The sequence below is a fragment of the Lathamus discolor genome, chromosome 6, assembly GCF_037157495.1.
Source record: "Lathamus discolor isolate bLatDis1 chromosome 6, bLatDis1.hap1, whole genome shotgun sequence".
Lineage (NCBI taxonomy): Eukaryota > Metazoa > Chordata > Aves > Psittaciformes > Psittacidae > Lathamus > Lathamus discolor.
The window spans coordinates 12,587,561-12,603,256 of NC_088889.1; the positions used below are offsets into that span (position 1 = coordinate 12,587,561).

At 43.2% G+C, this 15,696-nt stretch overlaps 1 protein-coding gene across 5 annotated transcripts in view; it reads left to right on the forward strand.

Annotated features, from left to right (window-relative positions):
- FANCM (FA complementation group M) overlaps positions 1-15,696 on the forward strand; it is a 79,645-nt gene that overhangs the window by 35,004 nt on the left and 28,945 nt on the right. For 4 of the 5 annotated variants that reach the window (XM_065686641.1, XM_065686643.1, XM_065686644.1 and 1 more), the window contains exons 10-12: positions 3,812-4,018; positions 7,234-7,468; positions 15,285-15,442. In XM_065686641.1, coding sequence (XP_065542713.1) covers positions 3,812-4,018; positions 7,234-7,468; positions 15,285-15,442 — 600 coding nt within the window. The remainder of the gene's footprint in view (positions 1-3,811; positions 4,019-7,233; positions 7,469-15,284; positions 15,443-15,696) is intronic. The other variant, XM_065686642.1, reaches the window with a different exon arrangement.

Below are 15,696 nucleotides of genomic sequence, written 5' to 3' on the forward strand. Positions count from 1 at the left end.
ATCAATAGAGATAGTGTGGCAGTGACTGAACTTTAAAGTGTCATTACTGACTTTCTGTGTAGTTCAATTTCCTTCCAGGTGTCCAAAATTATACTCACAGAACAGAATGTAGAAATAGAAATAGAATCATAGAATCATAGAATAGTTAGGGTTGGAAAGGACCTCAAGATCATCTAGTTCCAACCCCCCTGCCATGGGCAGGGACACCTCACACTAAACCATCCTACACAAGGCTTTGTCCAGCCTGGCTTTGGACACTGCCTGGGATGGAGAACTCACAACCTCCCTGGGCAACCCATTCCAGTGCCTCACAACCCTAACAGGAAAGAATTTCCTCCTTATCTCCAATCTAAACTTCCCCTGTTTAAGTTTTAACCCATTACCCCTTGTCCTGTCACTACAGTCCCTGATGAGAGTCCCTCTCCAGCATCCCTATAGGCCCCCTTCAGGTACTGGAAGGCTGCTATGAGGTCTCCACGCAGCCTTCTCTTCTCCACGCTGAACAGCCCCAACTTTCTCAGCCTGTCTTCATACGGGAGGTGCTCCAGTCCCCTCATCATCCTCGTGGCCCTCCTCTGCACTTGTTCCAACAGTTCCATGTCCTTTTTATGTTGAGGACACCAGAACTGCACACAATACTCCAGGTGAGGTCTCACAAGAGCAGAATAGAGGGGCAGGATCACCTCCTTCAACCTGCTGGTCACGCTCCTTTTGATGCAGCCCAGGATACGGTTGGCTTTCTGGGCTGCGAGCGCACACTGAAGCTGGCTCATGTTCATTTTCTCATCGACCAGCACCCCCAAGTCCTTCTCTGCAGGGCCGCTCTGAATCTCTTCTTTGCCCAATCTGTAGCTGTGCCTGGGATTGCTCCGACCCAGCTGCAAGACCTTTCACTTGGCATGGTTGAACTTCATAAGGTTGGCATTTGTCAACCTCACAAGCGTGTCAAGGTTTCTCTGGATGGCATCCCTTCCCTCCAGCATATCAACCGGACCACACAGCTTGGTGTCATCGGCAAACTTGCTGAGGGTGCACTCAATCCCACTGTCCATGTCAGCGACGAAGATGTTAAACAAGACCGGTCCCAACACCGATCCCTGAGGGACACCACTCGTTACCGGTCTCCAGCTGGACATCGAGCCATTGACCACAACTCTTTGTGTGCGGCCATCCAGCCAGTTCTTTATCCACCGAGTGGTCCATCTATCAAATTCATGTCTCTCCAATTTAGAGAGAAGGATGTTGTGTAGGACAGTGTCGAAAGCTTTGCACAAGTCCAGGTAGATGACATCCACTGCTCTACCCCTGTCCATCAATTCTGTAGCCCCATCACAGAAGGCCACCAAATTGGTCAGGCAGGATTTCCTCTTAGTGAAGCCATGCTGGCTGTCACCAAGCACCTTGTTGTTTTTCATGTGCCTTAGCATGCCTTCCAGGAGAATGTGCTCCAAGATATTCTCAGGCACAGAGGTGAGACTGACTGGTCTGTAATTCCCCGGGTCTTCCATTTTCTCGTTCTTGAAAATGGGGGTTATATTTCCCTTTTTCCAGTCGTCGGGAACTTCACCTGACTGCCATGACTTTTCAAATATGATGGCCAGTGGCTTAGCAACTTCGTTCGCCAGCTCCTTCAGGACCCGTGGATTGATTTCATCAGGTCCCATGGACTTGTGCATGTTCAGGTTTTTAAGATGATCTCAAACCAGATCCTCTCCTACAGTGGGCCCAAGGTCTTCATTCTCACAGTCCCTGCGTCTGCCTTCCAGGACTTAGGGGGTGTGGCTGGAGCTTTTTCCAGTTAAGCCTGAGGCAAAGAAGTCATTCAGAACCTCAGCCTTCTCCATACCCTGTGTAGCCAGTTCTCCCGAGAGCTTCTGGAGGGGGCCTACGTTGTTCCTAGTCTGTTTTTTGTTTGCTACGTACTTGTAGAATCCCTTCCTGTTATCCTTAACATCCCTGGCCAAGTTTAATTCTAACTGGGCCTTAGCCTTCCTAACCTGGTCACTGGCTTCCCGGACAACATCCTGGTACTCTTCCCAGGCTGCCTGTCCTTGCTTCCACTTTTTATAAGCCTCTTTTTTCCTTTGAATTTTCCTCAGCAGCTCCTTCTCCATCCTAGGAGGTCTCCTGGCCCTTCTGCCACACTTTCTTCTAGTTGGGATGCAGCACGCCTGAGCTTGTAGCCAGTGATCCTTGAATATCAACCAACAGTCTTGGGCCCCCCTGCCCTCCAGGGCTATATCCCATGGAACCTTACCAAGCAGGCTCCTGAAGAGGCCAAAGTCTACTCTTTTGAAGTCCAGGGCAGTGAGCTTGCTGCACACTCTTCTCATTGTCCTGAGGATCTTGAACTCAACCATCTCATGATCGCTGCATCCAAGGCTGCCCTGGAGCATCACATTCTCAACAAGCCCTTCCCTGTTGGTGAGCACCAGGTCAAGCATGGCACCTGTCCTTGCTAGCTCCTCTATTACTTGCAGAAGGAAGTTGTCTTCCACACAATGGAGGGACCTCCTGGATTGCTTGTGTCAGGCCATACCGCCTTTCCAACAGATGTCACAGTGGTTGATGTCACCCATGAGTACAAGGGCCTGTGAGCGTGAGGCTTTTCCTATCTGTCTGTAGAGTGCTTCATCCACAGGTTCTCCTTGATCAGGCGGCCTGTAACAGATCCTCACAGTAATGTCTCCCATGGCTGTTTTCCCTTTAACCCTGACCCACAAACTCTCTGTAAACTGCTCACCTGTTCCCAGACAGAGTTCCATACTCTCCAGCCTATCCCAGACATAAACAGCAACTCCCTCTCCCTGCCTGCTGGGCCTGTCTTTTCTAAAGAGCCTGTAACCTTCCATTCCAACACTCCAGTCATAGGAGCCATCCCACCATGTTTCTGTAATGCCTGTTATATTGTACCCCCGTAGATGTGCACACATCTCTACTTCCTCTTGTTTGTTCCCCATGCTATGGGCATTTGTGTAGAGGCATCTTGAGCCGAGCTCCAAATGAAGCTGGCTCTTTGGCTGGAGTGGCTGGAATATCATTATACTGCTCCGAGCATTTATTATAGGTGCTGGCAACTGACTGGGTGTGATGGGATGGAATGATGCCCCCCTCCCCCAACACATCTAGTTTAAAGCCTCCTTGACCAGCCTGGCAAGCCTCCTACCAAAACCGGTCTTCCCTTTCTTTTATCAATCAGCTCCACCAGCCCCCACTAGACCTGGCCTACAAACTTGGGTCCTGTGTTCAAGACACCCAAAAACCTGACTGTGACACCACCCTTTTAACCATTTGTATTAGCAACTGCTAATTTTCATGTATTTGAGAAGCTAGAGAAATATTTAAATACTTGGGGATTTTTTTAATTTTTTTTTTTAGGTAGAAAAAATAAGATACATCCTTAAATTTTTATCTAGAAAAGTAAAAAAAAAAAAACAAAAGAAAAACCCCAATCACCAGAGAAAAACCAATCAACCCAAATATTTAACTGCAAAGTTGGGAAGATCAATTTTAGAAGGATGTCATGGTTGGAGTCAGAATAAGGTGTGCTCTTTTTTCCTTTATTTTGAAGGACTGATATATATAATTGAAGGACTGATATGTTGATGTTAACATTGGCATGCAACAAATCCAGAAACACCAAGCTTTGCAGTTTTAAAATAGAAGTTAATTTTTTAAGCTTCTGTCTCAAGCTAGAAGTACTGATTCTATGATTGCAAAGTGTGTATAAAGGACTTTCTGGCTTTCCTGCTAAATCTAATTTTATTTTTTTATTATAATAATAATAATAGTAATAATGATGTTTATTCAGGTGGTGAAACGCTTTCGTGAAGGTGGGTATAACACTCTGGTCTCTACCTGTGTTGGGGAAGAAGGCTTAGACATTGGAGAAGTTGATCTCATCATCTGCTTTGACGCTCAGAAAAGCCCAGTCCGCCTCGTGCAGAGGATGGGCCGAACGGGGCGCAGGCGGCAAGGCAGGATTGTGGTCATCCTCGCTGAGGGACGGGAGGAAAGGGTGAGTGTGTAGCTTGCTTTTCACTGGGAAAACAAAATAGCCTGTTCCAGGAAAATCTACACTGTGCATGAAGCCCCACAGCAATCCTGACCATTCTTAGCAACATTTTAATTGTCTTATAGGGAAGTAGTACTCCATACTATTCTGAAAGCATTTGCACTTTCTCAATGTGAAGGGCTTCAAGCCTTTGTTCTTAGTAACTCTCATTTTGTAAATGATAAAATGAAACTCAGAATATACAGGGGTTTTGCCAAGGGTGCAGCATGACATGTGGAAGAGATAGAGATGAGCTTTGAGCACAGGAGGGCTGGAAGCGTCTTGCCCTGAACTGCTGATGACGCTATGCTTTTAGACAAGTACTTAGTGGTAGCAGACTTGCGTCTGAGGTCTGAAGAGATCAGCTTAAGTGGAAATCTACTTTTGCTAAATTCCTGAACCTCAGCACTCAACTTGGAGTATAATTAATCATCTCTGAGTGCAGGCTGCCCCTTGGGAAATCAATGTACCAGTGGAAGTCTAAGCCTTGAATTGTGAGTTGTGGCAACTGATCTTCAGCTGTACCAGGCTGCTGCCCAGCTTCATCTTGCAGCCTGACCCAGGGAAGCAGGCAGCGCAGGGTTTAGGTAGGAGGAGGCAATCCCTGCTGACATCGCTCTGGGGAGGGTGATTGCAGAGGAATATGAACCTGCATCTTTACAGCTTCATCATGCAATGGCTGTTTGAATGCAAGGCATTTTTAGAGTGCACTTCACTGTTCTGGCTGCAAACTGATTTCGTTCTTTGCTGGTTTTTACTAGTGAGATCGGTTCTGAGTTGGATCAGGTTTCATGACAGAGAAGTCTTGAGGTCTGTGTAAGCTAGTTGTAAACTCCAGATTTCAGAGTCTTGCTTTTATTTCATTTATTCCAGTCACTGTTTGCCTGTGGTTTAAATTTGTAGGCAGCAGGGATTTAATTCTAAATGAGCGTCCAAAGAATCTTGCCTGAGGGGGAAAAAAAAAGTTGCTTTGAAGGGATGAAAAGTCAAAAAAAGTGAATGGTATTTGTAGTGTTTTCCGATGCTGCTTATGAAGACAGGTTACTACTGAAAGCTCTGCCCTGTACTGGGATATTAAAATAGCCCCTTAAATTCCTTGGAGTTTGACTTAAGTAGTTGGATTATTGGGCTCTTCAGATTTTCTCAGAAATCTTTGAAGCCGAACCTTCTCCTAGGTAGGATAGTAATTTTAGGCTTGGTGGAAGTTTTTGTGGTTTGTTTTTTGTTTGGGGTTTTTTGGAGGTTTTTTTGAGGGTTTTTTGGAGACTGTGAAATAAATGTTTTTTGGTTTTTTTTTTTGTTTGTTTGTTTGTTTGATTATTTGATGGAGTCATCTTTCAGATCTATCAATGTGGAGATTCTTCCCCATCATATAGTTTGCAGCTAAGTAATTAATGGTCTGATGTTAATTCATGAGAATTTGTTTGTTTTAAATCAAACCACTTCATTTATAAAGCTTTTGGAGACATTTTATTGGGAAAATTTGGCAAATGCAGGTCTGAAAGTTTGAGGCTTGACAAGAATTTCTGTTACAAAGTGTTCATTACTCTGCTCTGGTCCACGCATTTCTGCACCTGGTTCAGCCATCCCGTGTGGAAGTGCATTGTGTCTCAGCCAGGCACTGCACATCACATGGTGGCACCCGGCTTCCCTGAGCCGTCAGCTTATGAACCTTCTACCTTGGCTGTATTCTAAGATATGCTGCATTTGATTCAGGTGTTTTTACATCTTGGGAAAGCTCAGGTGTATGTACATCAGCCTGGAAGAGAACTGTTAGCTGCTGATTTGAACTGGTAGGAAGGGAAGGGCTCAGAGACATAGGAACCTCACAGCCTCCCAGGCTCTTCTTGGGCCCAGCTGACATTCCCTGAAACAAAAGAAATGGAAACATACTGCCTGTACAGCACAGTAGCAATTCTGTTAAGTAATGCATTGGTAATACATACCCCATCCCCCCCCCCCCCCCAAACAAAAAAAAAAAAAGACATTTTTGCCTGTTCTAAGACTAAAAATACATCTATTGGAATGCCTGAGGGATGGTTCATTAGAGCTAGCTGTTAACCTCTTAGTTTTAGTCAGAGAGCATCTTTTTGTGTACTTCTCTAAATTCAGCTTCCAAAGATCATCTCTCAAAAGAACATAGCTGCCATACTGTCATACTAAGAGCCCTTAGGCAGACTAACTGGGCATACCGTCCCCATTGGTGAACTGTTGGAGAGACTTTGACAAGAGTCTTAGGACAAGAAATACCCAGGGTGGTGTGGGGAGACCCTCTTTCAGAAGGGGGACCAGTTTCTTCCCTTAGTTCCTCCATCTTTTTCTTGGTGTCTGTGTTGTGCAATAAAAATAGAGTGTAATTGAAAGGATTCGGAGCACATATGACATTAACAAATAATCTTATGCCTTTTTTTTTTCCTTGACCTCCTTTCCTTGTTGCTTATGTAATCTAATTTACATCATCCCTATATCTGATGCAGTGTACATTCCCCAGGGCAAGGGCTTTGTTTCCGTTCTCTCAGGTGCTGTGGCTACTTTTGATCTATTTACAGAGTATGAAAAGCTGTATGTTGTTTTATACTTTGTATTGTTTGGAACTTAAAGAACAATCACTGTTTTTTGGTACTTCCTCGCTTTTTTGTACATTTGCTGTCATTGTTTTTCCTAGGCACAAAACAGTGATAATTCAAATGGAATTTGACTGAGATATTTGAGTATGGAAGCTCTTCAAAAAGAAAAAAAAAAAAAAAAGGAAATTAGTAGCTATGTTTTAATGTATTTGTTGCCAGATTTTCAATCCAGTCTCATTGTCTTGTTGTTTTCTTCTATGTCCTTCAGTTCTTTTCCCCTCCTTGCTTTGGTTACCATAATGGGAGGCATCCAGCAGGTCTTGAACTTCAATAACTTAAACCAGCAGTTACGTTGACCTAACTGATGATATTCACAGAAGAAGCAACTGTACTGTTGGCTCTCGGGACCTTGCATTGTATTTTATTTAGTTGTGTTTAGGGAAGAGAATAAAAAAACCCCAAAAAAACCCAAACAAAATCAAAACCAAAAACTATCTTGATGAGGGAAAATAAAGTAATGAGATGCCCCACAGACACTCAAGTGTTCCTTTACTTTTGCTCAAGTCATGTGAAAAAACAGTCACACAACATGATTTGTCTTCTCTTTTACAGACGTACAATCAAAGCCAGTCGAACAAAAGGAGCATCGACAAAGCTATTTCAGCGAACAAAATGCTTCGTTTCTACCAGCATAGCCCACGTATGATTCCAGAAGGCATAAATCCAAAGATGCATAAAATGTTTATTAGTGCTGAAAAATACGAACCAAGCAATTCAAGAATCTTTTCCAAAGAGAGAAGGTCTAGTTCCCTCCAGCATAAATCTGCTCTCTTTTCCTGTGTCACTGGTAAGAGGATTATGACGCTTTCCTAAGTACTACGTAAGCTGCTATCTCATGTCATTATATCAAACCTGTGTGCTCATGTGAGTTTTGGTTCTCTAGCAAAAATGTCGGTTTTGGCAGCTGTAGCCTTTAAATTGTGATAGTGTGCTGGCTGCTGCTTCAGTTCCTCATCCTTTAACATCCTAAAATCACAGTTCAGTCCTTAAATACCTGTACTTCAAATCAGATGTGTTTCATCTTTATTGAGCTTCTCATGGAGTCAATGACTGAAGGTCAGAAACTAGCTACAAACAGAAGAGGCAAATGTAAATGATGTCTTCTGAAGACTTCTGCTATATCAATGCTTTATCATTGTCACTTAAATGTTTTGTGGTAATTATATACCAAACCTGGTTTTGAGATTTAACAGTTAGGCTTAATGTTTGGGGTTTTTTTAATGCAAGAACAGTATGTCTTATACCTTTGTAAATCACAACAAAGCAGAAATGCTTGAAAAGAAAAAGATTTTCAGGGGAGGAAAAAGAGAAATCGAGGGTGGGATATTTATGAATTGCACACATCCTTGGAGGAAAATTAATCTAAAAAGAGAAATGGTTCTTTTGCTGATGCAGTTGCATGGCACTGAAATGCTCAGTAAATAGAACAAAATTACAAGATAGGAGGAAAGAGCTAAGGTTTTTGAATACTTAGAAGTCCGCATGCCAGATCTCGTTGGTTAAGTGTTTTCTGTAAAGACCAATAGCAACCTCTTGAAACTCCTGAAAGCCTTGGGAAACTTTGTATTTTGGTATCTGAGTAGTTAGACTATTTAGAGTTCCTGGTTTTTAAATGCTTCTGATCACAACATAGAAAGGGGAAGCAAGGTACAAAATCATGCAGAAAAAAATCCACTTCCCCTTTGGCCTCCAAAATGGTTCATGCTATCTCCCATTTTGCAGGGTAGAAATGTAATGGGGAAGAATTAGTGTTGATAAGTCAATCTGTCCATGCCATCCTCAGCCCAAGCTCTTCGTAAGGATGCATGTATGGAGACACAGCTGTGGCACAGTTGTGATGGTGATCCTGCCCATGCTGTCTCCTGATATGCCTCTGGTGCCTTCGTGTTTATCTGCGTTTTTTGCACAACCCCGATGGAGGCCAGTGAGGAAAACGAGTGGTGGAATAAACAGACACAACTTTCAAGAAAACAAGCAAAGGAAAACATGGAATTAAAATAAGCCTCTCCTAGAAAACAGAAATGAGAGGCAGTAAGTACATAAAGAAAATAATATGCTGAGCATGTTTCCTGCTGAGCATTTCCAAGCCTGTAATTACCAGGTTCTTTTTGTGTGAAAGAGGTTGGCAGCTGCCACAGCAGAAATGCACGTTGTGTGTGGAGATCTATCAGTTGCCAAAGGTGAACACTATCAACTGCCCATCTTGCAAACGTGTTACTTGAGTGTAAATCATTAAGCACCAGCTTCGTGTTGAAGTCCCCTTCATTAGTGTATGAAGAGTCTGTTTCTGATTTTAATGATATTTGAGATAAATCTCAAAAAAAAAAAAGAAATCTCTATTTTTTTTTTTTTTTTTTTGCATTTTCTTCTCTCCTTATTTCAGTGCCCTTTTCCACATTAGAAAATTGAAGTAGTGGTACTGAATAAGCTGTGTATGTTTTTATTTATGCAGTCTTACATTTCACTTGTTCAGCTGATCTTCAGGTTTGTCCTTGAAAGAATACATCTGCACAGATACTGTAGTGCCATGGGCAGAAGTATTGTAGCAATCTCAAGTGTTTTTCCTCTTTTCTAGTTAAAATTAAATATCTCCTGGTTTTCTTCATTTGAATTTATTTTCTGTTAATTGCACATTATCCTTCCGCTTCAAAACCCCTTTCATAAATTGTATCTGTTTGTCAGTACCAGAAGGACACATTATTCTTGTCTTGCCCCATCACTAACCCGGTGTGTTCTTCACTTGTAGGAGCTTTTCTGCGAAGAGTACAGCAACAAGAGCAAAAATCCCATTACTCGGCAGTCTTCTTACATTGTTTCTTCTAAACTGAGATTCTTTACTCTGTTTTTCTAAAGAGCTTGCTAAAATGGAGCATATTTAGTAAGTGCAGTAAAATCACAAAGCACTTGAGAGAATATTTTTGTGCTTAAAATGGCTTGTACTCACTGAAGGAAAAATCTCTGGACAAGTATCTTTGGAGATAGGACATGGTTTTTACAGAATCACAGAATCACAGAATCCCAAGGGTTGGAAGGGACCTAAAAAGATCATCTAGTCCAACCCCCCTGCAAGAGCAGGGTAACCTACAGTACATCACACAGGAACTTGTCCAGGCGGGCCTTGAATATCTCCAGTGTAGGAGACTCCACAACCCCCCTGGGCAACCTGTTCCAGTGCTCTGTCACTCTTACAGTAAAGAAGTTCTTCCTGATGTTAACGTGGAACTTCCTATGTTCCAGTTTACACCCATTGCCCCTTGTCCTATCACTGGATATCACTGAAAAAAGCCTAGCTCCATCATCCTGACACCTACCCTTCACATATTTGTAAACATTGATGAGGTCACCCCTCAGTCTCCTCTTTTGCAAGCTAAAGAGACCCAGCTCCCTCAGCCTCTCCTCATAAGGGAGATGTTCCACTCCCTTAATCATCTTTGTGGCTCTGCGCTGGACTCCTTCAAGCAATTCCCTGTCCTTCTTGAACAGAGGGGCCCAGAACTGGACGCAATATTCCAGATGCGGCCTCACCAAGGCTGAGTAGAGGGGGAGGAGAACCTCTCTTGACCTACTAACCACTCCCTTTCTAATGCACCCTAAGATGCCATTTGCCTTCTTGGCCACAAGAGCACATTGCTGGCTCATGGTCATCCTCCTATCCACCAGGACCCCCAGGTCCCTTTCCCGTTCACTACTTTCCAGCAGGTCAACCCCCAACCTGTACTGGTACATGGGGTTGTTCTTCCCCAGATGCAAGACTCTACACTTGCCCTTGTTAAATTTCATCAAGTTTCTCCCCGCCCAACTCTCCAGCCTGTCCAGGTCTCGCTGAATGGCAGCACAGTCCTCTGGTGTGTCAGCCACTCCTCCCAGTTTTGTGTCATCAGCAAACTTGCTGAGGGTGCACTCAGTTCCCTCATCCAGGTCATTGATGAAAATATTAAACAGCACCGGTCCCAGCACCGACCCCTGAGGAACTCCACTAGTCACAGACCTCCAGCTAGATTCTGCGCCGTTGACCACAACTCTCTGCCTTCTTCCTTTCAACCAGTTCTCGATCCACCTCACTACTTGATCATCAAGCCCACACTTCCTTAGCTTATCTATGAGGATGCTGTGGGAGACAGTATCAAATGCCTTACTGAAATCAAGAAAAACTACATCTACCGCTCTACCATCATCCCTCCACCTAGTCACTTCCTCATAGAAGGCTATAAGGTTGGTCATACATGACTTCCCCCTCATAAAACCATGTTGGCTGTTCTTAATGACCCCCTCATCCTTGATATGCCTAGTGATGGAGTCAAGAATAAGTTGTTCCATTATCTTTCCAGGGATGGAGGTAAGGCTGACCGGTCTATAATTACCCGGGTCCTCCTTCTTGCCCTTCTTATAGATTGGTGTGACCTTTGCCATCCGCCAATCCTCAGGCACCTCGCCCGTTTCCCACGACTTACCAAAGGTGATGGAGAGTGGCCTAGCAATGACCTCCGCCAGCTCCCTCAGCACCCGTGGGTGCATTCCATCCGGACCCATCGATTTACAGATGTCCAGTTTGCATAGCTGATCCCTAACCCAATCCTCATCTACCAAAGCAAACTCCTCCTTTGTCCTGACTCCTTCTGGGGCTATAGAAATCCGGGGCCCTCGGGGAGAGTCTGCAGGAGTAAAGACAGAGGCAAAGAAGGCATTCAGCACCTCTGCCTTCTTTATATCCTCTGTCTCCAGGGTACCCACTTCGTTCAGCAGTGGGCCTATATTGCCTCTTGTTTTAGTTTTATTTGCTATGTATTTGAAGAAGCCCTTTCTATTGTCTTTAACCCGACTAGCAAGATTGAGTTCCAAGGAGGCCTTAGCTGTCCTAATTGCCTCCCTACATCCTCTAACAACTGTCCTATATTCCTCCCAAGCGGCCAGCCCCTCCTTCCATAATCCATAGATTCTCCTTTTCCACTTGAGTTTGCCCAGCAGCTCCTTGTTTAACCACGCCGGTCTCCTAGATCCCTTACTTGACTTCCTACTCATTGGGACGCTCCGATCCTGAGCTTGGAAGAAGCGGTCCTTGAATGCTAACCAACTATCTTGAGCCCCTTTACCGCCTAGTACACTTTCCCATGAGACTTCCCTTAGCAGTTGACTGAAGAGGCCAAAGTTGGCCCTTCGGAAATCCAGAACTGTGGCTTTGCTAGGTATTCTATTCCTCCCACACAGGATCCTAAACTCCACCATCTCATGGTCACTGCAGCCAAGGCTGCCATTGACCGTCACCACTTCGACCAAACCCTCCTTGTTGGCGAGTACTAAATCTAGCAGCGCTGCTCCCCTAGTTGGTACGTCCACCATTTGCATTAAGAAATTATCATCAATGCACTCAAGGAACCTCCTAGACTGTGAATGACTGGCTGTGTGAGTCTTCCAGCAAATATCGGGGTAATTAAAGTCCCCCACGACGACTAAGGCATGTAGTCGCGAGGCTACTTCCAGTTGCCTGTAGAAAGCCTCATCAACTCCTTCGTCCTGATCAGGAGGTCTGTAATAGACCCCCACAACTGTATCACCCGTGCCAGTCAGCCCCTTGATTCGTACCCACAGACATTCCACTTGCTCCTCATCCGACCCCGGACAGAACTCAATACATTCTAGTTGCTCTCTCACGTGAAGAGCAACTCCACCACCTCGCTTTGCCGACCTATCTTTCCTAAAAAGGACATAGCCATCCATGACCACATTCCAGTCATGTGAACTGTCCCACCATGTCTCTGTAATCGCCACTAGATCATAACCTTTAGCCCGCACACAGACTTCTAACTCCTCCTGTTTATTCCCCATGCTGCGTGCATTGGTGTACAGGCATTTCAGGGAGCCAGTCCTAGTACCCTTTTTCCCCTGGGGGACAGGGTCTAAAGAGCTATCCTTTCCCACAAGTGAAACAAGAGATTGATAGTCCTCCTTAGCCCGCCATCCTTCAATCCCTAGCATGTTCCTCTTGGGCTTGTCCCCAACAGGCCCAGTTAAATCCCCTCCCCCCTTCCTAACTAGTTTAAAGCCCTGTCAATAAGCCCTGCTAACTCCTGCTTATGCTTATCTTTTTATGCTTATCTTTTTATGCTTATCTTTTCTTACTTTACAAAATGAGAACAACAATCCCACAATATAATAGAAAAGGTGAAAGTGCTGGAAGTCTGAATAATCATTTTTAGCATTATTGTAAGTTTTCTTCTAGTCTCTGGTCCCTGTCTCTTTTCTTTTTTGTTAGGTTTCGCTTGATGTACGACCTCAGTCCTGTCAGACCTTATAATGTGTTTCCTCATTTGAGTAGAACAACAATGGCGAGGGTTAAAAATGTTAAAATGTAGAAGTGAGAACTTGCAGAATAGTTTGCTTAAAGGTCATTTTCCTTCAGTGTGAGATCTGTTTTAGTTTCCCTCCCTGTGTAACAGCAACTAGGTTGTGTGACTGAAAAAGAGTTTAAAAGTAGAGTTCAGTCCCTGCTTTCTTACTTTAGCCAGATATCTTTCTCTGCACTGCAAGAAATTACTGTTTCTAGTGAAGGGAAAAGTTGAGCAACCTGTAATTTAGGCATTGACCTGCTTGACCACATTGCTTGTCTGCTTTACCAGCCAGGGGGGTTTCTTTCCGTTTCCCTCAGGGAGATCTGTTGTGCTTTCTTCATGTACTGTCTTTTTTCTTGACAGCCAGAAATAATTGCTTGGCTCAGAAAAAGAAGCAGAAAGCCCAGAGCTTTTGAGAAATACCTGTTACTGAATTTTGCCAGCAGCTGGAGGCTTTCATGCCTGTATAGTGTTGCACTGTGGCTATTGTAGGATCCCCTTGTTGTTGTCAAAAGTTCTTGTCCTCTCCTCCACAGAGAACTGAAGCTATCTGTTGTTCTTGGTGTTTCCTTGAACATGTCTGGATGGTAGCAGTTGGCCACCTGAGCTGTTTGGGAAAGTTTTGATACACTGTCTGGATTACCATCTGTCCTTAAGAGCAAGGCAGAACCCAAATCAGATCTGTTTGTCTCAAAAGTTTTTCCTCTACACCCTGTTTTTTCCTACCTAAAAACTTGCTGTTTGAAAATACATTGTTGGTTCCTTGGTAGGCCATCTTTTTCCTTCTTGGTTGTGAAGATAAGTCTTAAGTGAGGCAGCAGAAGTCACTTTGAACTGGCCAAGGGTGTTAGTTTTTGTTTACAACTGTGGACTTTCTTTGACCTTTACTTTCTACCTTGTCCAGGCAATACTGTCCAGATTTCTAGGCTAATCCAAGGTTGACATACTCTGTCTTGGTGTGTGGGTGATGAGTATTAACTGCTGGAGCAAACCTAATACTTAACTGTTCTTACAAACAATAGGAAAGGCTATTTTCTGATAAGCATTCTTAATTTTAGTTTTCTTCATGTCTCTTTTCTTCCTCTGCCGGGTCCTTGAACAGTGTGTTAGCTAGAAAGGAGTGTAACCATCTCCTAGACTTGAGTCAAAATTATCTTAGTAGCAATATTGATCTTCTGGGTTTGTTTGTGGTTTTTTTTTAGTGTTTGGTTTTGTTGTTGTTTATTTAACAGTGGCCTTAATAGAACTTCTGTGTTGGTTAGTTTTTTCCAGCAGTGAAAGACTTTTTCTGAATAGGACTTAAACCTAGTACTCTGAACTCTCAGGGTTCTGTTTTTGAGTCTAATAAACATTGTCATGCTATCCTGTGGATGCACAGTCTCTGGCAAGTGTAACTTGAGAAGACTGAGAGGTACAGGCCAATTCCTTTTACATGACATTAATTCAGAATTGGGTGTTCGCTTCAGATTGATCCCAAGTCCTGTCTGCAGAGTGACTGTTAAATTAATTTCATTATTTTACTCTAAGCTTCATACATCTGGGCTGAATGCAGTCACGTTCTTAGCGTGCTCTTAACACTGATTCTTCGGATGTTCCCTTGCTATTCACATTGTGGCTGTTTTGAGGGATTTGTCATTTTTTGGATAGTGGTGGTATCAAGGCTTGTTGTGAGACTGCCAAAAATGACTTCATTTCCTCATCGTTGTTGGAGTGTACTTGCTCAGACCCTTGTCTGCAGTTGCCATATGATCACTTTTCTTGGTCTTACCTATACTCCTGCTTGCACATATGAGTCTAAATAAAACTCATGAGATTTGGTTTTTTCTTTCCCTGCTCCTGGGGAATTTTGCTACTCTTTTTGTTTCTGCTCTAATGACTAACAAATGTTTTTGCCACAACAAATTGATGTTGCTTTCCTGTATAAACATGTTTAGAAATTGGAGCCATGTGTTTTACCTATTTGCTACACTGTCTTCAGGGCCTATGTATTCGACATATCTATTTAAATCTGCCTGCCTCGATCTTTGCATATATGATGCCTGCCCCCCAAAACAATTATTTAATAGATAAATTTATCCAAATTATAACACATAAAACATGCAGCACTGTGTTGATACTTGTTTCTGACATCAGATTCTCTGTATCTGGTTTTGCTTGTGGCACAGAAAAGGTATTTTTTTCTTTTGACTGTATCATACAAAGTTCTTTTTATTCTGTGTACCCTTTTTCTTAAAGCAGGTAACATTTTCCTTTTGTTATTTCCCCCTCCCGCCATAGGCCAAAAGCAAATGCATTGTCATGAGAATTGGTCTCTGTCGTCTGAGGAATTTGAAATATGGGACAGACTTTACAGGATTAAGGAAAGTGATGGAATAAAGGAGCCGGTCTTACCTCGAGTTCAGTTTGAAACCTTAGAAAACCTGGAAGAAATACCAGTGAGTTTAACTGAAATGTGATGTTTCCTTTGACATGAAGCCTAAAGAATACTCTAAGTAACAGAATTAACCCTGAAGCTGAAGGAGGTCTATATTAAAATGTAATTTTGAGAATTATATGTAAATTTTTGAGGTTAAGAATTTAGGATTAAATGTTTGAAATGGGGTTTTGGGGTTAGATCTGTAAATTAAAAAAAAAAAAATAAGAAGTCTTTCAGTATCCATTAAACTTTTGTTCCTTTTTTTATGAATTT